Below are 23,124 nucleotides of genomic sequence, written 5' to 3' on the forward strand. Positions count from 1 at the left end.
TAAGGTCCCCTCTCAGCCTTCTCTTCTCCAGGCTGAACAAGCCCAGCTCCCTCAGCCTCTCCTCGCAGGAGAGATGCTCCAGTCCCCTCCTCATCCTCGTAGCCCTGCGCTGGACTCTCTCCAGTAGCTCCTCATCCTTCTTGAGCTGGGGAGCCCAGAACTGGACACAGTATGTCAGAGTCACTGATGACAGGAAATTAAATCAGTTTAGATGGAAGCCAAAATAATAACAAAAAAACTTTTTTTTTTTTTTTTAATAAGATCTCAAGCTTTATGAAACACAAACCTGACATAGTTTTAAGGTCAAAGGAGTAGATGGAAGTTTTGAAGGACTTCTGATTTAAAACTCCCGCGTAAGACCGAGGGTGACAACTAACACAAATCACGGCCAACCTCGCTGCACCCCGAGGGGGCTGCTGGGATGCCTGGGGACGGTCGCTGGACAAATTCAGCTAAGAGAGTCTCAGAGGAGTCCGAGAGTCCCTGCAGCATGAGTATGCCGTCAGGAGTGCCAGAAGCTGAGAGCTTCACTGCTCCCGCCCATGATGGCCTCTGCTGCTACTGGCTGCAGAAGACGCCAGCATCCATCCACCTCGTGTCGGAGAGAAAGCGCGGTCGTGCTAGTCACTCCCGTAAGATGCTCGACGCAGGAATCGTCATTCCCACTACTCTCACGTTATGTCAGGGCTGCAACAGGCTGGAGCGAGCTACAGTTTGGCGTTAGCTTAGCAAGGAAATCAAGGCATCTTTCCACAGCTGCGCAGAAGACCCCTCTGTTGCTGCAGTCTCACACCAGCATGTTGTTCTGGGCCCCTTTTCCATATTCAAGCAGGCAAACAGTGAAGCTTTTACCAGACACTTGGTAAGTTCAGATTTCATTTCAGCTACCTAATCAGTTGGTGCCCAATCCACATCCTCGCGTGTGACAACAGCTGGCAGCTGACGTAAAGAAGGTTTTGAACTTAATCTTCACGTGTGCCTGTAACCTTCCCCAAGATGCCGCGGTGGGTCTTTCACCCCTCTAGTTTCCAGAGTGAATGAGAAGCATGGAAGTGGGGAAGCTGCAATAACAGCTTCCAAATTCATCTCCAGAAGCAAAGAAGCCAGAGTCTAGAATAAGCACACACTGCACTGCTTTGCAGCACCAGGGGAGCTCAGAAGGAACAAGAGACAGGGTTGGAGCAAGAGCTACAGGCAGAGTGACACAGTACACCGACCCTGGACACACACCTACTTACAGTTACTCAGGCTGTGTATGTGAGACCTTGCACGAATACATACTTGCATATCCAATGCTAATACAGCAAGCGTCACACACAGGGGCATGCACACAAACAGTGGCAAACAGAGCTGGGAATCAAAAAATCAGATCACGACACTCTAGGGGAAAAAAAAGAAAAAGAGGAAAAAATAGCCCAAGCTCTTGGCGTTTCTCTTCATGTTTCCTTGGTCTTGTATTTGGAATACAAGCAATACAGAACCCGCATGGTGGTCTTCACATCTCCATTCACGATGGCTGCGGACACACAAAGCAGAAACAACCAAACCAGAGGGGAACTGTTAGCAATCTTTGGAATAGAAATGGACTACAGCTGCCAAAGAGGATCTTCCACCTTTCCCCATTTATAACTAGATAATCTAATTGGAACAAGAAGAAAAAGAGGAATGACACAGCCAGCAAGTTATTTATTAAATGAACTTAAGGAAAAGGGACCTTCACTGCACTATCTTGCTGGAAGCCAGGATAAATAATACATAGTAAGAAATAATTCTTCACTAGCAGAGAACAGAGTAGGTAATTTAATAGGACTTTACAGCTTTAGTTTTTTATGATTCTTCTGTGTCAGGAATCATGCTGGGAATTACCTGACACTATTTTTTGGTTGCAATGTTTCTATCATGTTTTGATGCTGTTGGCTGTTTTCTATTTTTTCTTTCAGGTTTCAGCTTCCGTGTTCTTGGCTAAACTGCTCTTGTATTGAATACTTGCAATAGAGGAGAGTAACTGATTTAGAGGGTTTACTGTTCTCACAGTGCTGTAAATCACCAGGAGAAAGACTAACAATGAAACGCTAGTAAATGAGATCCTTGAACAGTCTAAATACTGCAGCTGTAATAATTACCCCTAAACCATATTAAATTCAATCACTAGCTGAGGATTTTCCCAATGAAGCCAAAGGACTTGCAGATGTTGGCACCAGTATTTCTTACACTGATCAACTCTGTATTTGAGGCAGTGCAGAACAGCAAGCATGGGGTTAACTCCTTTCATACAAAAGGTGGATCTCAGCACGGAGACCTGAGCTCACGCAGATTAACCTTTTCAAAGTTAACATCAATAGCTTTCCAAACTCCGAGCTCTGTGCAATACAGCAAAAAGCCCACAATCCATGCATGCCCATCATGCAAACTGCCAATATCACCAAAGCATTACTGGAAAAAGAAAACAAAAAGAAAAACCAAAGAAAGGCCTAAATTCTATCCTTTTCTCTCCATGACGCCATGGGTTACGTACCAAACACATGCACCCAATTGCTTATGAGTAACTAATCACAGAGTCATAGAATCAAAGAATGCTTTGGGTTGGAAGGGACCTTTAGACATCATCTAGCCCAACCCTCTGCAATGAGCAGGGACATCTTCAACTAGATCAGCTTGCTCAGAGCTCCATCCCTGGCCTTGAATGTTTCCAGGGATGGGGCCTCCACTGCCTCTCCGGGCAACCTGTGCCACTGTTTCACCATCTTCATTGTAAAAAATTTCTTCCTTATATCCAGTCTAAATCTACCCTCCCTTAGTTTAAAGCCATTGCTCTTTGTCCTGTCAGGACAATATAATCATATAATAGGGGAAGAGATAATGCTTTCTACTTTTTACAAAGATTTGATTTCCTTATTCAACAACCAGCTCTTTGAGTTTGATGGAGGAATGACGGGGCGAGGTTATGATGTGCCCTGCATGAGGTCAGGCTAAGAACTCACAGCACCATCCATTAATGTAGCCACTTCCCTCGTCCCACCAGGAGATGGTCAAAGATTCTTCTGTGGAGCATTTTTTCGACTGGAAAACTGGACTCACTGGACTCATCCAAAAAGAATTTTTTTTTTTGTGGTGAGGCAAGAGAGAGGAACACGCACGTACATTGACTCAGCAGTGAAAGCATTCACTTGGATGTAGGAGATCAAGATTCTGCTCCCAGGTCTGAACTAGGCAGAACAGCAACTTAAAACCTATGAACTTCACTTTCAGGAGAGCGACCCATCAGCTTTTCTGGGTTTGAATAGAGCAGTCAGTGTTTCTGATTTTCAAGACATATTCTGCAAGGTGTTCCTCCCACATGAAGCAAGCTTGGTTTTAATGCAGTAAAACTTTTTATTGAGCTAGGAAAAGAGCCTTCCCTCTAGCTCAGCTACTGTAATTTCCCTAGGAGCTGCCATTGGCTTAAATCTTTAACAAACATTGACTTATTAAACAGTTTAAGTTTAGTGTAAAGTTACTACAATTATAACAATTCAACATTTTTAGTACAGAAATAAAGACTGTTCAAAACAATTCTCAGCTTTACTATTATTCACTCTGAATGGGGAGCTACGGGGCAGCCATATAACGAAACCTGTCAGCGTCACACGGCAGAACCTACTTTGCTCCATTACTGTAACTTCTGCTGAGGCAGGATATTGGCAATTCTATTCCAGACAAGTTTGCGTATCACTACTCACCTTCTGAGTTCACAGAAAAATTCAGAAGACCTCCATCTGTCAGCAAGTCCAATGCCAGGTTAACATTGTGAAGCTGTTGATGAGAGAGAGATATCGATCAAGACAACAGAAAGTATTTCCCACCCAACAGGGCAGTGGCCAGGAGGTTTTAAAAAGTATTTGTCTAGCAGCTGAATTAAGATACAGATTCATAAATATGTACTCATATTAATCTCCTTAGTTCTGATGGAGTGCTCTTCAGAATTTCTACCAATTATCACATAAAATCAGATGCAAAATCCATCTCCAACAAAATCTATCCCATGAGGTGGGCAGGAGAGTCAAGTTATTTAAAAATAGACCTTACATGTCAAAGTCTTGTGTTAATGGATGTTTCCACAGAGAAAACAGGCTAGATTCATGACTGGATCTAATAGATGTATGGAATTCATTTCTATTTTTTTTTTAACAATGCCCATACTCTTACTACATTTGGAACAAAATAAAAAAAACCCAAACATAAGGAAAAGGTTCTCTGTATTTCACTCAGAATTACGAAGACTGGAAATCTCCCGATCAGCTGTAGTTGTGAGCTAGAAGTTTATGCTTTAACATACAACAACGTCTATACAGGATAACAGCGGTGATGATATCCTTCACATAACTCATGAGAAATGAAGCACATGTCCACGAATGAAGGCTAGGCCTTTTTTCTTGATTTTTCTGCAAATGCTTCTCTCTCCCTTTCCCACATAAAAGCACCATCACACGCATGTGCAGTAGTCACAAATGATTTCTTAGAGTAACTTAACATCCCACAGCTAGCTTCTTACAGTTTAAGGGCCTTTGTTTGCTTGGCTGGTCATTAGCAAGTTCCCTTCCTCTAATGAAGTAACAAGACCTGAACGAACTTCAGATTGTCTCTTCTTACATTCCTCAGGCTACCAAGCAATCTGTCCTCGGGGAGGCACATCCTAACGGCCGCCCCGCTGTGCCACGTTATCTTCCAGCAATCAGCACAGGTTCCCCCACACCTCAGCCAAGCAAAATCTGTGTGCTCTGAAGTGAAGCAATAGATTTCTGTTTTACCTCGTTCTCTGATTTACAAGTAACTGAGACTGACAGTTGGGATTCGGGCTTGTTGTCCTCCTCTGATAGCCAGCTGACAGGAGAGCTGAACCTCGTACAGATCTCCACAATTTTCTGATCGGAATGAATACATCAAATGTTTCCATAACGAACCAGCGTAGGCTAAAGGGGCACATTTCCCGCTCTGTATGCACATGAGGTTTGTGAGGAACAATAATGTGCAGATCTCAACATAAATCTTCAGATGGAAATACCGGCAATTACCAAACAAAGGCAACCTAGAAAAATAAGTTCTTTCACCCAGTTGTGCTTCCAGCTCAAAAGAGCTGGACAGTTCTCTGGGATTTACAACCGGCCAGAGGCCAGGGCATCTGGGCTATCTCAGCTCTGGCAAAAGTACCCAGCTCATACAGTTTTGATAAGCACAGGGGCCCTCCTTCATCATCATCTTCATCTCCTGACTGCACAAAGTTCACCCCTAATTTCAGCCTGACCTATTTTGTGACTATATTCTTTGTCTCAGAATACACACCTTTCTATACACACAAGTGCTCAGAGCTGGACTTTATTTACAGTTACTTCTAAACCTCACTTTTTGGTAATAAACACCCCAAAAATCTGCAACCAACCTACCCACGCGCAGTGTTGTATTCTTGCAGCGGTAAGTGGGTCGCCTCCCGAATTTCTGCTCCTGCTTTCCTCACCCCTCCTGTCCCTCTGACATGGCTCCTGCCCTCCCTTTTTCTCGTCTCCGTTTCCTCCTCGGTGTCACTGCTTCCACCCCAGACTCCCCTCCTTGCGATTCACGAAGCGCACGTACCAGCCCTGCCCCACAAGCGTCCAGCTCGAATGAGAGCTGAGCCACCGCACCGGTCGTAGCAGTGCGTGTGTGTGGTTGTCACCATTTTTAACACAAATGACATGTTTAAACATCAGCAAAGGTTATATTTTCATACTTTACTGTACCAATTAATGTCTAAAATGACAGGGAGTTAGAAAGCACGGGGGAACTGAAAGACATCTTCTATGTACAAATGAGGGTTGAACTACGGTCGCTCAATATTTTTAGTTATAGTGTCATCCCGCTTTTCATCTTGCAATGAACATCAGAGGAGAAACAAACGGTAAATACCACTTTGGCAAACCGTTCTACAGTAAGTCCAGTACTTAGAAGTAACTTCGATAAAATGAAATTACTAGGATGTAGAGAATTGTACTGAACCAGTACAGAGCCCCATTATATTCTCCTCTGAGGCCAGTGACCAGCACATGCAGGGTAAGGGCCAGAAAGTCTGAGCTCTGACTCATACCTAAAACGTAGGGGTATCTCATTTCTTGCAAGAGATCTGTGAGGCTTGAATAGGGCTGATCCAAAAAAGGTTATCTATGAAATTTTAATTTAAAAAAATATTCATTGACTTCCTCTGAATAAAGTTATCGGAAATGCTGAAAATTTATTTCCAAGTCGATGGACAAGAGCAAACAAATTTGAAAACTGAGTGGAGGAGGAGAACAGGAAGAAAAATGACTGCAAGGAAATGCTTTGATTTTGCTTGATTCAACCTTTCAAAACATATTTTCCAGTTCAGAATCACCTTAGATAAAAAACCCCATGAATTTTCCTAATACTTTTTACAGTCACCAGCGGACAGCAATGAATTTTTGACAAAATTTGAACCTAGGTCTCAGACAATTGTGCTTTTAAATGTTTTGATGAAAAGCTCCACAGAAGCACTTATTAATTAATATGTGACCTCTGAGAATTTTCATTACAAATAAATATTGCCCAGGGAGATTAACTGCAGCGAGGTCGGGAATCAGACAAAAGCATCGTCTGTGCGGCGAAGCTGGACTGCAAACCACACCAGAGGAGAGATTCCCTTCTCCGGCAGCTCTCAAGCAAAAAGGATCTGACACATCGCACCTTCAGAGATCTAACTGAACACAACCCAGGAAACATTGCTACGGTTCAAGATTTTCAGAACTACACAAATGAAAATACCCTACCCACAGCAGAGACAATCTGAAAATAGCTCAAATATCTCCAAATTTTTCAACATCCTATATCTGAGGAGGAGGCATTCATGCCAGCAGCCCAGCACGCACTACCTTCTGCTGATGCCACCTTTTTCTTTCAAAGAACTGCCAAAACCTGCCCGTAGAGGTTGAAAAAGGGATCGAGCAAGTCTGGCTGGGTAGGTTACAGCTCCCGGCCTTGGGGGAGGAAAATATGTAAATTCTCAAGAGCTTAGTAAGTACAGAGGGGGGCTTCAAAATGTTCTGGTCATGTTAAGGTATATTTTTAGGACAGCGTAAGGAAGCCTCCAGCGATCCAGTTCTGCTATGCAAGAGGCGTCATCCACTTAAAAACGCTGTTTGCAGGACAGCCTTGTACGAGGTCGCATCCCAGTTCCCCACCATACAGACCCTCTGTATTTCAGCAGAAGGCTTCAGAAGCCTGTACCTGAATGTATCTGCCAAAGAAATGCAAGTAACAATAGTTTGCTTCCCATGAGATGAGAACTAATTCTGAAGACGACACCGACTTGTTCCAAGGTATTTCCACAGCACCGAGTACGGGCATTTGTGCTGCCCCAAGCCACTACCCTGCACACAGCGTGCACACATACGACTTCGCACGCAGCAGCAGTTACAGCAAGAGGCAGAGCTCTTCGCTGACACACAGCAGCATTAAATACACAAGATGTCTGAAGCCTCAAGCTCTAAGTAGTTAACAACTTAATAGGCAACCTACCATCTCCGTGGTACTGGCTGGAGTCAGGAAGAAGTCCCTTAAATTCAGAAAGTAACCCTCCAGTTGTCCAATTAACAGAAGTAAAATAACTCCATCTGCAAACTGGACGAAGAATGATCTGAATATTATTTATTACGTTGGCTTTTAGTAAACTACTCCAATAAATGCCACTATAGCGATAAAGGAATTTAAATGGTGCTCTGGCAAGCAGACAGCCTAATGACTGAGCTCCCTCGACCTCTTCTGCAGTGAACTTCGTACGTCGTTACATCAGGCTCCCAAGTTCACATTAGGGAAAATACGACCTTGTAAAAGCACAGCTATTAAAACTATTCCAGATGTAACGAGACTTCAGAGGACCCCAAGTGACAAATGCATAACTATAAATAAAAAAAGTGCCTAGTGCCTGAGATTTACGACAAAACACTTGCAAAACTTCCTTTCTCACAGCTGCCCAGCAGGAAAACCCAGCAGAGCGCCGGAGCGCAGCTCTGCTTCTCGCCCGCACGGCGCAAACCGCAAGGACTGCCGCCGCGCCCAGGTTTCGAATCAATGCTCGGAGCAAAGCAAGAGCTGTGGGCTGGTTCCTGCGTGGGCGCCTGCAGAAGCAGGGAATGAAACAGCGACGAGGGCCGTCCCCGAGCTCACTGCCCATCGCTCGCTCCCCGGCGAGGGCGCGGGGAGCAGGATGCCGCAGCTCCCCGGCCCCGCAGAGGAGCCGCCGTCCGCCCTCCCGGAGGCGGCAGTGGAGGAGCAGAGCGGAGACACGGTTGTCCTCTCTGCGGTGGCACCCAGCGAGGTGAGCCCGAGCGGCCTGATGAGCACTGCTCTTGCAATTTCACCGGCTCTGCAGAAGCTTGGCGCTCAGAGGATGGGACTTAGAAATGTAATGAAAATGAAGCCTTCCCACCGTGAAGCAAATCCAGTACTAAAAATCACTAAGCACCAGCAATCAACTGGGCTTTCAGCTTAATTGTCCGAACACCCTTATTTCCATCCTGACAGAAAGAGCATCCACAGGAGCTGGGCAGACTCTGAAAATTACTCCCTGTAGCATTACAAGGGCAGCATTCCACACAAAGCTCTGGTTTTTTCACTACTTACTAGCTTCAGAAACCTCAGAGGCTGAAGCCTGATGCCTTAACCTGAAGCTAGAAATAATTGTTCTGTTGCCAAGTTTCAAATTACTACAAGAAAAAGGAGGGATCCGAATGGTGAGAGGAAACGCTCAAATGGCTGACAACACACGGGCACCACGCAGCTTCGAGCAGGCTACCTGCGATTCGATGTCTTTCACATTTAATCCCAATTTTCCAACATGCTGGTTGACAAACTGCAAAAACACCTAAAGAAAACAGAAGGGGAGGGGAGGGTGGAAGAAAACAAAACTTTTTTCAGTGAAGTCATGAATTATACTTCACGTTACAAATTTTGACGTCTATTAAAAATGTAAATTACCTTTTTTACAGCATCCAGTTTATCTGGGGCACGGCTGAATAATTCATCAAAGGCATCATCTTCTGTATCAAAACAACATTAATTGGTATTATTTGGAAAAACTGTCAAATCAGAGGTTTGAAGTGGCTCCAGAAGGAGAAAGGTGTTCACACCTTCTAAGTCCCGGAGGAAAAAAAGTCATAGGGAGACAGGGAAAAATCCTGCTTCTGTATTTACCAGAGGACAGGGTGACAGGCCTCCCTTCAGCCCGACTGCCTCAGAGAAAACAATTTACTTCATTCAGCTCTGGTGTTTGTGCCTGCAGAGGTTCTCGAGAGTTGTGCTGCCACTGGTCTGAGCAATGGCGAAGTTTCTCACCTCTACAGTTTATCTCTTTTCAGTTATATTTTTTTAACCCTGAAACTCTGGGACAAAATACTGTAAGCCGAGAAGGAGAGCTGCTCTCCCCCAACAGAAACATCGGTTACATCAAATTTGCAGAAAAACAGCCCCCTTCCTTCAAAAAACCACAAATTGTGTATTTGGAGATGGTGCCCTTACTCTGAAGATTCACGGACCTCAAAAACGACCAGTGCTGCGGTCCAGTTCAATGGCAGGCACCGAGCTGGTGCCCGCAGCGCTGTGCCGGAGAACTTGTACGAGCGTAAAGACTTCCAAGGAAATGGGAGTCACTGAAGCCCTTCTGAACGCCCTCCCTCACCTCCACTACCTGCCCAGGTTCAGCGAGAGCAGGGTACATCTCCTCACCGTAACCCGGCCACAAGACTGCTCCGGTTCACGCGTGAGCGAAGCACTGCGAACACCCTTAAAAATGAAGGGCGCTGGGGCAGCGTGACTACATGGAGAACCAGCTTCTACGGTGCAGGAAAGCAAAGGCGGGTTTGCTTAAGGAAGATCCCTCCCAAAAGCCAGCAACAGAGCAGCCTCTGCTGAGCAAGGGTTTCCTTGGGTCTCCCCGTTCTCCTGTCAGGGGTTTGCTGCGGCAGCAATGTCAGGGAAGAGGTGAACCCATCAAACAAATCACTGAGCAACGCCCTGAAAGCCACAACGTTCTCGCAAACCAGAGAGCCCTCTCCTGGAGCCAGGCGCTGGGATTTCTCATTTATTGAGCAAGCTGTGCCAAAAACAGAGAGGGAGAGCATTTTGAGGAGCGAATTGCAGACTTCTCTTCCCAGCAGGATCAGCCCACTGGAAGAAATGCCTGATTACAGGTGCTTTTTTCACAATTTCAGCCCACACTAGACACCACTCAGTGGTCATTCTCCTTCCCCTCTACTCTGCCCTGGTGAGGCCCCATCTGGAGTCCTGTGTCCAGTGCTGGGCTCCCCACTTCAAGAAAGATGAGGAGCTACTGGAGAGAGTCCAGCGCAGGGCTACGAGGATGAGGACGGGACTGGAGCATCTCTCCTACGAGGAGAGGCTGAGGGAGCTGGGCTTGTTCAGCCTGGAGAAGAGAAGGCTGAGAGGGGACCTTAGAAATGCCTCTAAATATCTGCAGGGTGGGGGTCAGGAGGATGGGGCCAGACTCTTTCGAGTGGTGCCCAGCGACAGGACAAGGGGCAACGGGCACAAACTGAAGCAGAGGAAGCTCCAGCTGAACACGAGGAAGAACTTCTTCCCTCTGAGGGTGACGGAGCCCTGGCCCAGGCTGCCCAGGGAGGCTGTGGAGTCTCCTTCTCTGGAGATATTCCAGCCCCGCCTGGCCGCGGTGCTGTGCAGCCTGCTGTGGGTGACCCTGCTTGGGCAGGGGGCTGGGCTGGGGGACCCACAGAGGTCCCTGCCAACCCCGACCATTCAGTGATTCTGTGAATAAGTGATAAACATGTACTAAATCATATAGTTTGCGCCTCTGCAGAGGATGAAAATGCTACCATCAAGGGCACAGCAGAGAATTAAAATGGTTGGCTTGATACACTGGGGATGCAACCTGCTCCATTGCAGCAAGGAAGAGCAGCTAATACTGAAGCCTGAGCAGTGCCCAGACATTCTGCAGGCTCCGCACATGTGGACATTTTTAATCTCAAATGTTTCACAGCACTCAAAAGCCCTAAGGTAAAAACTCTGGGGACGCTGCTTTTACTGAGCTGCCGCCCATAACCGAGTACCAGGAGACTTTGAAATCTCATTTGCAAACCGCAGAAAGGAAGCTACACTGAAACTTGTAGGAACAAGAAGCACAGTTCTCAAGCAATTACACTCCTAAATAGTTCCACCAGCGAACGAGGTCAGTGCGTAAATCCAAGACACCCTTGCCCCCAGCCAGGCCACCAACCCCCCGTTTCGTTTCTTGTCTAACCTCACCTCTGCTGCCTGGAGTCCCCGGGCAAAGTGACCACCCAATTTCCAAACTATATTGTGTTGATATGAAACCACATTAACGGAAGACATTTGGAGAAAAACATTAGGAGAACTCCATGGATCTCCAGTAACTCTCGTGGGAGCACACAGATTTTATCATGCAGTAAAAATGGATCAGAGGGTGGGGTACCATAGCACGTAACAGCGAAACACTGAACTTGGCAATGCCAGTACTTACTTGACTGCGCTTCTAAGTTCTCTCTAGAAGGGCAATAAAAAGCAAGAATTAGAAAAAGCATTCAGCAGAACTAATCTTATTCCTAAGCAAAGCTTATCTGGGCCATCAGCTGTCTTGTAAAGCAGGAGATACAGCACAAAGCACCATTAACTTCACGTCAGAGTAACTCTCCAACAGACAGCTTTAAGTACACTGTATAGGCTCTTGGAAGTAAATGAAATTTTAACTGGCCCACAGACCAATGAACATTTATTTTATAAGCACAATCCACAGTATCCTCTTCCAATAAGCCACTCATGATATTAGAGTTTGAAGATGTTCTAGGATACAAAAGAAGATAGCAAGAAAATCTGTTTCTAGTTCTTGGAACAATGTCCATGTTTTCTCAGTATATAAATGGTATCCTACTACTTAACTCCTTCAATAATGACAGTACCTCACAAACTCAGCAAGCTCAAACCTTTCTTTCACAGCAAAATAATAAAAGAACTGCCTCCTTTATCTTTATTTAATGACACAATAGCAATAAATTAAAAGTAGATTTAAACCACTGTGGCTTTAGAAAATTTCCAGTTTAGTCTGGGACAATAAAAATCGAGTGCTGTAAATTTACTATTATATTTATTATTATACACCATGTAAATGACAGAGGCTAAGCCTCAGAAATAGTCACAGACATTATTTTAGAGAAGTTTGTATAAAAAATAAAGAAGGGTATTATACCATAATATCAAACCTGAAAAGGGAAAAAAAAAAAAAAAAAGAGAGGAAAGAAATCAGAGTAACAGTTTCCATGCACATGCATGCCTGGGTTTACGTTTTTCATCATCATCATGATCCCAGCTATTTTTTCTAGGGGGGAAAATACCCACCATATTTCCTTTCTGACTGACAGCGTAAAAACCAGATATATCCCCTCTTACCTGTTTTCTGTGATATATTCCACTGCATTTGCTGCCTTTAATCCTCTGGAGGTGCTCTGATCAAAAGACAAAAAATAGTTTTGGTTTTGTTACACACAAAAAATCCGTAAGCATTAATGAGGCTTTCATGACCTGTTTGCTGCCCCAAATGATTACCAGAGGGCAGATACCCAAGAAGTCCAGTACAATTAGTACCGGCACTTTGAGAGGCTGCTGCTCCCTTCACCCTTCCACCAGAAGCCACCCACTTCCCCATCTGAGGAAGCCAAAGAAGAAGCACGTGGTCCCTCAGCTGGTGAAGTTCAGAGGCTTGCATGCTCACCTGGAGACTTGATGAACACATCAAGCTGCTCTGGGCAGGCGACCATTTCCTTGCACACCTCACTGCGTTAAGGAGCCTTCACAGTTTTACAGCACTGGAGGTGGTCACCTCTGCCTCACAGCCACCCCACCCCACGCCCTGCCACTCCTCGATGAATCGCCCCTGCAGAGGACTTAGGTTTGGTGGGCTGCTTAGATTTAGGTTGGCAATTCTTACTATTTCTGAAGCTACCTGGGATCTTTGCTTATGTCCTTGTACCTTTGTTCCTCTATACAAATCTTCGTACTCCACAAAACATCAAAAACCAGTGCTTCCACCCAGCTGACAGTCTGAAGAGACAGGAAAGGACGGGCCAGCCTGCTGCTTGATTCAGCCGCCTGGCAAACATCTCTTATCACAGAAGGGTCTCCGCTTGTACAGAAAAATACCAAAATGCAACACCAGTGGAAGGGGAGTAAAAACTGCCTTCCCCTAAAGAAACAAATCCTCAGGATTTACCGCAAACAGTGTCACGGTTTACGAGTGCAGGCTTCTATTTTAAAACAGTTAGAAATAGTAACAGCAGAATTTCTTCTTCTTCTTCTTCTTTACAGAGATCAACAGCTGTTTTCAGTTTGGACCATTCCTTTTTTTGATCAAGGAGAGAAAACAGCCTAGTGTTTCTAGCCTTTTAAAGATACAGGATCTGAACTGAGAACAAAATGACAGTCTAGTCCAGCAAACGCAGAAATTAAAGGCACAGTTCATAGAAAATACAGGTATCGCTTTCACAGCTGCACACACATTTCTCCCTAATTCTAAGCCAATTCGCCTTGTGAAAGTTCCCTAGGATCTGCTGTAACAAGTACTGAAACTACAATTACCTCGATGGTGATTGTTTCCACGTGAACATTTGGAGGCATGGCCAAGCTGGTATCAAAGTGCTTTGCTATTGCAACCAGGAGATGCAGCGTACTCAGCAAGTCCTTTGTCAAGATAGCTATTCCGTGTCAAGAAAGAAAACACTGTTTAGTGAGCAAAACACGTAAACCTCACTCTAACATCATAAATTCTCCCTGTGCAGAGGATCCTAACGTAATGGAGGGCCATAACACAGGTGGGACATTGGATTGGGATTTATGTCATATCACAACTCAGCAATGTCACACCTTAAAAGTCCTTTCGGTGAGACACACACACAGATGCTGAGGGCTGTTAAGTGGTCCACAAGCCACACACTTGAAGGATGCAGCTTGCCCAGTCAGGGTCAGATACTCCTGTCTCACTTCTGATTCAACTAGCAATTGTAAACGGGTTGTTTAATTACTGTTCTGGCACCCACAGAATCCCAGCATGGTGGGGTTGGCAGGGACCTCTGTGGGTCACCCAGCCCAAGCCCTGCCCAAGCAGGGTCACCCAGAGCAGGCTGCACAGCACCGCGGCCAGGCGGGGCTGGAATATCTCCAGAGAAGGAGACTCCACAGCCTCCCTGGGCAGCCTGTTCCAGGGCTCCGGCACCCTCAGAGGGAAGAAGTTCTTCCTCATGTTCAGCTGGAGCTTCCTCTGCTTCAGTTTGTGCCCATTGCCCCTTGTCCTGTCGCTGGGCACCACTGAACAGAGTCTGGCCCCGTCCTCCTGACCCCCACCCTGCAGATATTTAGAGGCATTTCTAAGGTCCCCTCGCAGCCTTCTCTTCTCCAGGCTGAACAAGCCCAGCTCCCTCAGCCTCTCCTCGCAGGAGAGATATTCCAGTCCCCTCATCATCCTCGTAGCCCTCCGCTGGACTCTCTCCAGCAGCTCCTCATCTTTCTTGAACTGGGGATCCCAGAACTGGACGCAGTGCTCCAGATGGGGCCTCACTAGGGCAGAGTAGAGGGGGAGGAGAACCTCCCTTGCCCTGCTGGCCACACTCAATGCAACCCAGGATCCCACTGGCCTTCTTGGCAACCAGGGCAAACCACCCCTTTGCCTCATAGCAGCCTTATAGCAGAGGAAGCCCCGTGATGGATAATTTTCTCCAATTTCACCTCTCTACCTACATTCCACACTCCATTTCAGCTGACTTTCTTCCAGTTGCAAACACTTAGCCACAGCTTCCAGAATCACGGAGAGTTTCTGTCGCTGTTTTTTTTCTGTCAATGCAATCTTGTCAACATCCAGCTTGAGAGATCCTAGGTTTTCTTTGACAGAGAGTCCACAGGAAGGAGAAGGATGTATTTCAACACCACCACAGGAAAACAATAAAAATAAATCAGAAACATAAAATGACAGCAAAGTCTTGTTTTGAATGTTTGATAACACGTAGTAGCTTCCACGGACCCACATCCCACAGCTGTACACCTTGTTGAACTCCTGTCCTCTCTGAACGCCTCAGTAAAATCAGTGAATTTCTGCAAAAGGGAGAGGATTCAAGTCATTCCTTGCAGCATCATCCCTCAACCCTCGCACTCCACTTTCCCCCTTTTCCTGGTGGAAGCTACAAGACTCAGACGAGCGAGTCTTTCCCATAGACACTGTGCAATGGCAGTATCAACTCACATTTACAGAAGAAATCCCAGCTCATTGCCCAGGCAAGGAAACTATGGAAATAAGCCAATGCTGCTCATGCTGCTGCCCTCAGCCTCGTTGAAAAGGAGGTATAATCTAGAAAGAAATCCCCCAAAAAGAGTGAAAGGGAAAAGAAAAATGAAGGAGGGACAGGAGGTATAATCTAGAAAGAAATCCCCCAAAAAGAGTGAAAGGGAAAAGAAAAATGAAGGAGGGACAGGAGGGATAGAGAAATACAAATAGATCAATAGGCTGTTCCAAGAGGTCACATCTTTATACAAGCACCTCTTAGTGTAGAGAGCCTCTTAGATTTTCATCAGCTCCAGTTGCAGCCCAGTGCTTTAGACCTACAACTTTTTTTTTTTTTTTTTTAAAAAGCAGGGGAACATATAAACTATAGTGATGATTCCATCCGATGTTTCTGGTAGTCACAAGTCACCTTTGTTCTCCTGGCTTATGAAGCCCTCCTTGCTTTCAGAGGCATTGTAATTTCACACTTCAAAGTTAACCCTTTTATCGTGTTAACTAGCAGGTAAAAAGACTTTCTTAGAAGAAAAATAATTATATAAAAACACTAGCAGATGATCAGGCATTTGTTCAGAGTTGCAGTTATCACGATGGTTCACAGCGCAGTGCTTTCTCCGTTAGCGAGCAGCGGGACTCCAGCAGATCACTGCTATCGCGATCCCTCAGCTTTATTCTCCGACCTGGAAGTTCCTCCATGCTGTGTTTGTGAGCTAAACTCCAGGCAGCAGCTTACCCAAAAGATGATGAAGCACCAGCCCATCATACAGATCTTCTTCCAGACTTTTAACCACTATGTGTTCCTCTTTCAGCGTTGTGTTAATCCAGTCGATCAATACCTGCGGAGGGAAACAAAGCAGCTGGCAGTTACATTCTTGTTGCCTCGACAGCACTCAGCGCTGCACTGTGCTTCACCTCTCTCTTTAGTCCCTATCTCACATCTCGGTTTTCTTTCAACCTCCATTTTCTTTGTGCTTTTTGGTTGTTTTTTAAAGGGAAGTAAAGTATCAGCTAGTTCTCCCTAACTTTCAAGCGAGAGAGATGTCTCACACGTTCTATTGCTATGAATCTTGCAGAAATAGTTCTACAGGTGGAGAGACAGGCCCTGCTCCCACTTCCACCAGAGAAAAGGCTGCAGGGTACGCTTCCCAACCCCCACCTTCATTAGACACCACAGAATTCGCACAAATTCAACCCTCGGACAAAAGTTTGTCAGAAAAGAGGCTTCGCTCATTCTGTTGATTGCTTCTTGTATCCATCCACGTCACTTGCACTCCTTCCTCTCCTCTTTGTTTCTTTTTCCTTCCTCAATTTTGTACTAATATGGCTCTACATAGCTTTTTTTAGGGGGAAAAAAAAAAAGGCATTTTGTTTATTTTGCTTTCTTGCATGGCAGTCCTCCCATCGCCCTCCCCAATATCCTTCCTGCCTTCGCAAGGGGAAGCTACTCAGGAAGCCACGGGCTGGCTACAACTGGAAAGGAACCACCTTCCCAGTTACACCCCTCGGCCCCTTCCTTCAGCACGGTGCTCCTACGGGGGAGATCACAGGAGCTCCCCAAGCATCGGTACATCCACACGTGTTGAGGGAAAGCGAAGCAGACCTGCTGAGGCAGAACTGAAAAGCAGTAGCCCCAGCTGGCTGTTAACGAGAACCTCTCGAAAGAGAGAAGGGTATTGCTTCTATTGCCATCATGGCTACAAGTGAGTGTCTGGAGTGTGCTGGGTGGATAATATCCTTCTCGCTCACTGTAAACAGAGGGGAAAATTCATAGCAGATCCCTGTAAGTCAGCCAACATTGACAAAAATGTAAAAAGCAGTTTGAAAATAAAAAATAAATAAAAAATCTCCAAGATGCTTGAAAATGCAAAGAAAGAAAAACGCCTGGCGCTGGCACTTGCCTGAACCGAGCAGCTGTCAAAGTGTTTGTAACACACTTCCTAAGCTAAGAAGCAACAAGAATTTTCTAGAGCAGAAAGCTGTGCTCCTCCGCTAACGCCTGCATGTGAAGACCTGGCGATGCTTTAGATGTGTGAGGGAGCGAGCAGTACCCCAAACGTACTGCTGCGACCAGACGGAAGTCGGAAAAGCAGAAACTGCTGCTGAGTACAGACGGGTGAGATCCACCGTTTGCTGTCTGGGCTCTGAACAGCCGCCTCCGCAACCTGCAGCTCACACAGCTCTGCTGCCAGTCCAGCTGCTGGGGCCCCACTCCGCTGCAGAGCAGAGCGCTGTGTCTGAAAATGAGTACGTGGGGAAAGGAGAAAAGGAATACTTCAAGAAGTCTGCTACTGGCTTCCAAATGTAACTTCTATTTCACAGGCAGTTTGATATTTATAGTAACCACACTGAGCCATTTCACACTACTTAGTTCCCCAAAGCCACCTCAAAATGCAAATGCAGAGGAACACAGTCTCTCTCCCAGGCGAGTTTCTTTGCTTCCCTTATTCTTCCCTTGAAGATACCTCCTTGTCCCCCGCCCCATCCCAATCTCTTCTCTAGAGGAGCCATGAACTCTTTAGATCAAGCAGGCAATCAGTGGCACTGACGGGCACCCGGAGGACTGCCTCCCTTGGGACCCAGCCTCCACCTTCTCATCATCCAAAGCCAATAAATTCGACAGCGAAGAGCACTGTTGCAGGAGTCTTTGATGGGAAACAGATTAAGCACTGAAGCTCACAGAAATCTTCACAAAGGGAGGACAGCTCTTCATTTTTGGCAGTCTGGAAAGAACAAATTCAGTGTCTCTGTAGACAACATAATTGCATCTTGCCGCAGCACCTTTCAAATTTTCTCTTTTGTATGAAAACACTGTGGAGGCCTGACACAAAAAATAAATCTTTTTGATCAAACGTGCGCGAAGGCTTAAGAAAACATAATATATATAAACACGTATTTATGAATGCCATGCAATACACACATCAGCGCATAGCCTAAGCTGTTTTTCATGATATTTATAAAAATTTTAGTTATCTCCGCAACACAAGAAGTGCTGTTCTTGTAAGAGACAAGCCACTTTTCCTCCAGGAAATGTCAGTACGCTCGCCTTCCCCTGGGCTGTGCCGTTAGAGAAACACGGTGATTGAGTGCACAGAGGAGATTTTCAATATTACTTGGAAATAAAGTACTTTCCTGCGAAACACGATTCATCCTTCACAGTTACCTCAAGCAGACAATGTACCGTGCAACAACTTGAAAGCTTTTTCTCCTGAATTCTTGGTGAGTTGCACACCCTTCACGCCTTCTCCATCTGCTCTATGCTATCCTTATCAGGCTGCATCGCAGCCAAGCCAGCTGCCACTGAAGGTACAAGACAGAAGACTGTTGCAAATCAGCACAACAATCCTAAAACTCGTTATCATGGGATCAGGGCAGCAAACTTGCACGTATCCAAATATTTCTCTTTAGTCACAGCTTTGCTTTCGGTCACGGTCACTGTTCCAGCTGGATTCTCATTGCTATTACACTGTCACTGCAATGAAGAAGCAGCTGGGTACTTCTGGTGTGGTTCATCCACACGTCCCAAGTGAGGTGAGACATCTTGTAAGCAGAAACTCAGATTTTAAATCTATGTTCCACTTTACACACAGCAGTGACCACTCTTGGGTGATGCAGGCATTTGCAGCTTGGTCCTGTACGGCCCCAGCCATCCTGGCATTCTGCTGAAGCGAAAGCTCTGGTTTACTCACGTGGAGCCCAGGTGTCAACAGCAGAGCTCGTCCCCATCTGCAGAGAGTCAGGGACTGGGGCCAAAGAGCTGGGTAATTTACAGGGCTGAGCATTAACATAACAGGCTAAGAAAACTGGAGGTGAGGGTTAAACAATATAATAGAAGAAACGGTACCAGTTTTAATTCTTCCAATTTGGGATTGTTGCTTGAGGTCGGTTTTATGAGTTTCCTCTTCTCACCTATGAAAGGAAGCAAACAAGATCCATTACAATTACCAGATATGACGAATGGAAGTTTGCTGTAAAATCTGCTGTTCAGTTTAATATTACCCAACATCACTACTCACTATATGTAGAAACACTGTCATTTTTTAACTGATTCCTTGTGAGCAAGAAAATGGTATATCAGACTATTAAGACTGCTGTTGGAAATTGTGCTTCAACGTAATTCAAATTATTAAGATCTAGATGGACAATTCTGGAAAGAGGAAAACAAACTCGGTCAGATCCTTACGTGTGAAATCTAAACTTCAGTTAAAGAACCAGCTAGAAGAATGTGTGTTGCTTCTTCGTGATCTGCCTCTAAAGAGTCACCACACAGAGTGTACTCCCTGCTGATAAAACCATGGGACTGCTGCTGAAAAACATACGATTCATTTGTACTGCATATCTTCTGCTTGGTTCCTCAGGGCATTCTTTGGACCTTTTTCTGCCCTGGTTCATCGAGTACATACCCCGAGCGATGACGTTCTCAGCTAGGAACTGATTAAGCGCAGCAGGCTGTGTAAACACATTTAAGAAGTTCGGATCCATTGTCTTTTCTCACTCCTGGTAGATTGGTAAAAACTATGGGGGAAAAGGCACATGAGTAAAGGCATGTAAAGATCAAAATTAATGCTAAGAAGAAAACAAACAGACAGACTGAAGGGTTTTTTCCAGTTACTATTTCATGACTGGTGGATTGCTTTTTTTAAAAAAATCTGAAAATGTATTTAAATGTGTGTAAAGAAAAAGACATTAACAGAAAAAAGGAAAGTTCTTTTTAATCATCAAAATGTAGGAAAAAAGCCCTGAAATACTAAAAGTTGCCTTAATTCCATCTGTTTAATCTGAATTAGATTAATAAAACCTTATTTCAATGGAAATGAAAAAGCTCTCCGTTCCTAGGCGTCAATGGGTATCTGCTATAACAGTGACCAACACTTCAGAAGTATTAAATCAGGAACACAGTAGTTAAATTACTGAGACAAGCTTATGAATACAAGCAGTTTCTTTTATTAGACCAGCTGGATAGCTGTGGGGAAGCAGTGACATGTTTCTGGGCAGACGATCCCATCTTCACGATAGATGAAGTCGCATGGCTTCTCAAAGGCTTTTTTATTTCACACACAGATTGCAGAAGGTCTTTCCTTCCCAACCCAGATGTCCTCAAATGAAAGCAGAATGACTGCGCACAATACAGTGGTGGAAATACCTTGTCAACAAACACAAAACCACGGGCAAGGTTTTCCAAAATAGCTAGGAGTCATGCTGGCGGACAGCAGAAGGCCGAGAAAGGAATGGGTTTGGCAGAGCAGGGAGGAGAGGCTGCATAGCCGTCTACACGCACTTCCCTACCAAACACCCAGCTGAAGTTCATCTCTACCACCAGCAACTGTCTACGAATGAGAGGCTGACAATGATATCGCCTGCTCTTCTAGAGGACAAGACTCCAACCACAGTGCAAGCAGACATGAGTCTCATTTTTTAACCATGGGTGTGTCAGGCTGTGCCATGCTGCCTACAACACAAAAGACAGAGCCAGGCTCTACAGGCAGCTTACATGCTACGAAATCCTCAGGTTTAAGTGCTTGCTTTTCCAATCTTCATGTTCATGTAAAAGTTTTTCAGTCAAGTCCACAAGACTGAAAAAAAAATACTACTCCATGTTACTACTGTATTACTATCCTACATCCTCAACTGCCATTTATTTTTTGAAACTGAGGAAGCACAGCCCACCTCTTCATCGTCCTTCACAGGGAATCCGCTCTGCAGTACCTTTGATCCACCTGGTCACCCTTTTCTGAACTCTTTTCAGCGCTATCACAGCCTTTCTGAAGCGCTGGGAACCAGACCTGCCCAGATTTATGGAGGTGCACCGCAGAGTTCACGGTGTTGTTCTCTGTTCCTCTCCTCCTAATTCCTAATGCTGTTTGCTTTTTTGATCACCACTGAGAGCTGAGCTGACACTTTAATGGAACTATCTATTATATCCCCAAGACTTTATTCCTAAATAACAACACACCACTCGGAGCCCATCATTTATCTGTAAAGCTAGCATTGTTTTCCCCCCATATATTTCACCTCACATTTACTGACATTGATTTCTCACAGCCATTTCAGTCCCTTAGCATTTAACAGACTCCTTGCTTATTACTAATAATTGGCATCCGTGAGCAGTCCTTCATGTGGCAAGCTGCATTTCTGTGAGGCGTGGTCCTAGAGAGCAGCTTCCAAACAACCTACCACAGAAACAACATAAAAGGGAACACGACTGCGTCTGGACCCCTTCGTAGGGTTTAATGAGAAATAGGAAGGCACGGAAGACTTGGTTCTCGCAAGCAAGCTTCCACGTTTGCTGCAGCTAGCCTCGGCAGCCCACTGCTCAAATCTGCTGGTCAGAGCTGTGACTGACACGCTGTTTTCCCAGCCTCCATCCTCCTGCACGTGTTACGTATCAGAGAACAGATCGCTGTAGGGGACAACTGCTTGAATACTGATTGCAGAGGCATTTCATGATGACATCTTTAAATGAAACTGAGGTTTCATTATTGACTATTCAAATGAAATGGCATAATTTGGTCCTTCATTCTCTGAGAACGTCACAGATGTACAGGCTTGTCTGTTTTAGAGTCAAGAGGTGTTTTATTCCTCCTGTGCCACCTGCTGACAAGTGATTTTTTTCTTAGGCCAAGAGCTAGGCTGTTGCACGATGTTGCAACGCCACAGCTACTGATAAAACAACTCAGTTGGATCAGCTCAGCTCACTGTTCCTCCACAAGCCTTCACACAGTCTGGCTCCCAGATATCCCTGACATACGATACAAAGCATTACCGAGCTACCAGTGGTCTCTGGCACACAAACTAGCTGTAGAATATACAAAAGGCACTTACCAGTGTTACCAAATTGTTTCAGCTGTTTTATTTCCTGTTTGAAAAGACCAAAGCCCTACTCCGCATCAGCTCAAACGCATTTCCTAACAGTTCTCTAAACAGATCACACAAGGAGGGAACAAAAACCAAGTGGGAATGTTAAAGTTAATAGTAGTATTTCTGCCTTCAGAAAATTAGAATTTAAAAATAAATAAGAAAAAAAAAGAGAATACGCATTGTGTGCCCAGTTTAAAATTTACTTTACTTCCTTGTTTAGTACCAGACCTTTCAAGAGCCATTTTTGCTCATTAGCATCAGCTGTTGTCTTAGCAAGAACAATCCACGTGGACACAGACAGTCTTACAGCTAAAACAAAAAAATAATTACAAAAAAGCGCCCAAAGGAGTCCCTTTTCCTAAACTTACTAGTCTTTCCGTTAGTAATTCTCCAGAAGTTCTTCCAAGCTCTTCCCGCAGCAGGCACGATGAAATTTTCTGGGAGAGGGGGCTGACCGGCAGGCTCGGAGCGTCCTGCGCCGACGCTGCAGCCTCCCATGCAGGGCAGCGAAGCACTCGCAGTGTGCGAGAGGGAAGTTGTGCCGCGCAGCGCTGACTGCTCTCAAAAACGAAACCACAGTCGTATCCGGAACTGGATTGTCTGTGTGCTCGGTCCCTGCTGGGGACTAAAATAAACAGAAATACAAACGCAGGAAACATGCAACCCGGCAGCTCCTGAAACACCAGAAAGCATCAGGAAGATACGATTGTTCTTCCGCGGTACTGCGCGGCACGGCTGCTTGCTGCTCTGCGTCTGGGGCGACTCGCAGTGCACTACTTCTTTGCATATAATAATAAAACAGACAAAACCATCATGCCACATTACACCTCTTACTCACGGTCCTTTGAGCATTCCGTAAAGCAGACCAGCACTACTCTACCTGCCTGGCACAAAAGGAAGCCTCGGCAGAAGGAGATTAACTCATCTGTTCTTAG

At 45.3% G+C, this 23,124-nt stretch overlaps 1 protein-coding gene across 1 annotated transcript; it reads right to left on the minus strand.

Moving 5' to 3' along the window:
- Positions 1-268: 268 nt before the first annotated feature.
- Positions 269-22,797, minus strand: PARVG (parvin gamma). The gene is made up of 13 exons (XM_009931841.2): positions 22,558-22,797; positions 19,735-19,846; positions 19,176-19,240; positions 16,068-16,170; positions 14,800-14,940; positions 13,645-13,760; positions 12,460-12,515; positions 11,537-11,559; positions 9,001-9,062; positions 8,819-8,887; positions 7,543-7,644; positions 3,720-3,792; positions 269-1,516 (listed from the first exon to the last, which is right to left on the minus strand). The coding sequence occupies exons 2-13, from the start codon at positions 19,811-19,813 to the stop codon at positions 1,437-1,439; spliced, it is 969 nt and encodes a 322-aa protein (XP_009930143.2). The 5' UTR covers positions 19,814-19,846; positions 22,558-22,797; the 3' UTR covers positions 269-1,436.
- Positions 22,798-23,124: the final 327 nt, after the last annotated feature.

This window comes from Opisthocomus hoazin, chromosome 1 (assembly GCF_030867145.1).
Source record: "Opisthocomus hoazin isolate bOpiHoa1 chromosome 1, bOpiHoa1.hap1, whole genome shotgun sequence".
Classification (NCBI taxonomy): Eukaryota; Metazoa; Chordata; class Aves; order Opisthocomiformes; family Opisthocomidae; genus Opisthocomus; species Opisthocomus hoazin.

Bases quoted from the DNA above. Each gene is read 5' to 3' on its own strand.
- PARVG (XM_009931841.2), bottom strand. From the start codon at position 19,813: ATGGATCCGAACTTCTTAAATGTGTTTACACAGCCTGCTGCGCTTAAT. The intron at 14,941-16,067 runs GTAAGCTGCTGC...TCTCTGTCAAAG, and splicing joins GGTGCTTCATCATCTTTTGG to AAAACCTAGGATCTCTCAAG. The intron at 9,063-11,536 runs GTAAGTACTGGC...GTTTTGATACAG, and splicing joins GAACTTAGAAGCGCAGTCAA to AAGATGATGCCTTTGATGAA.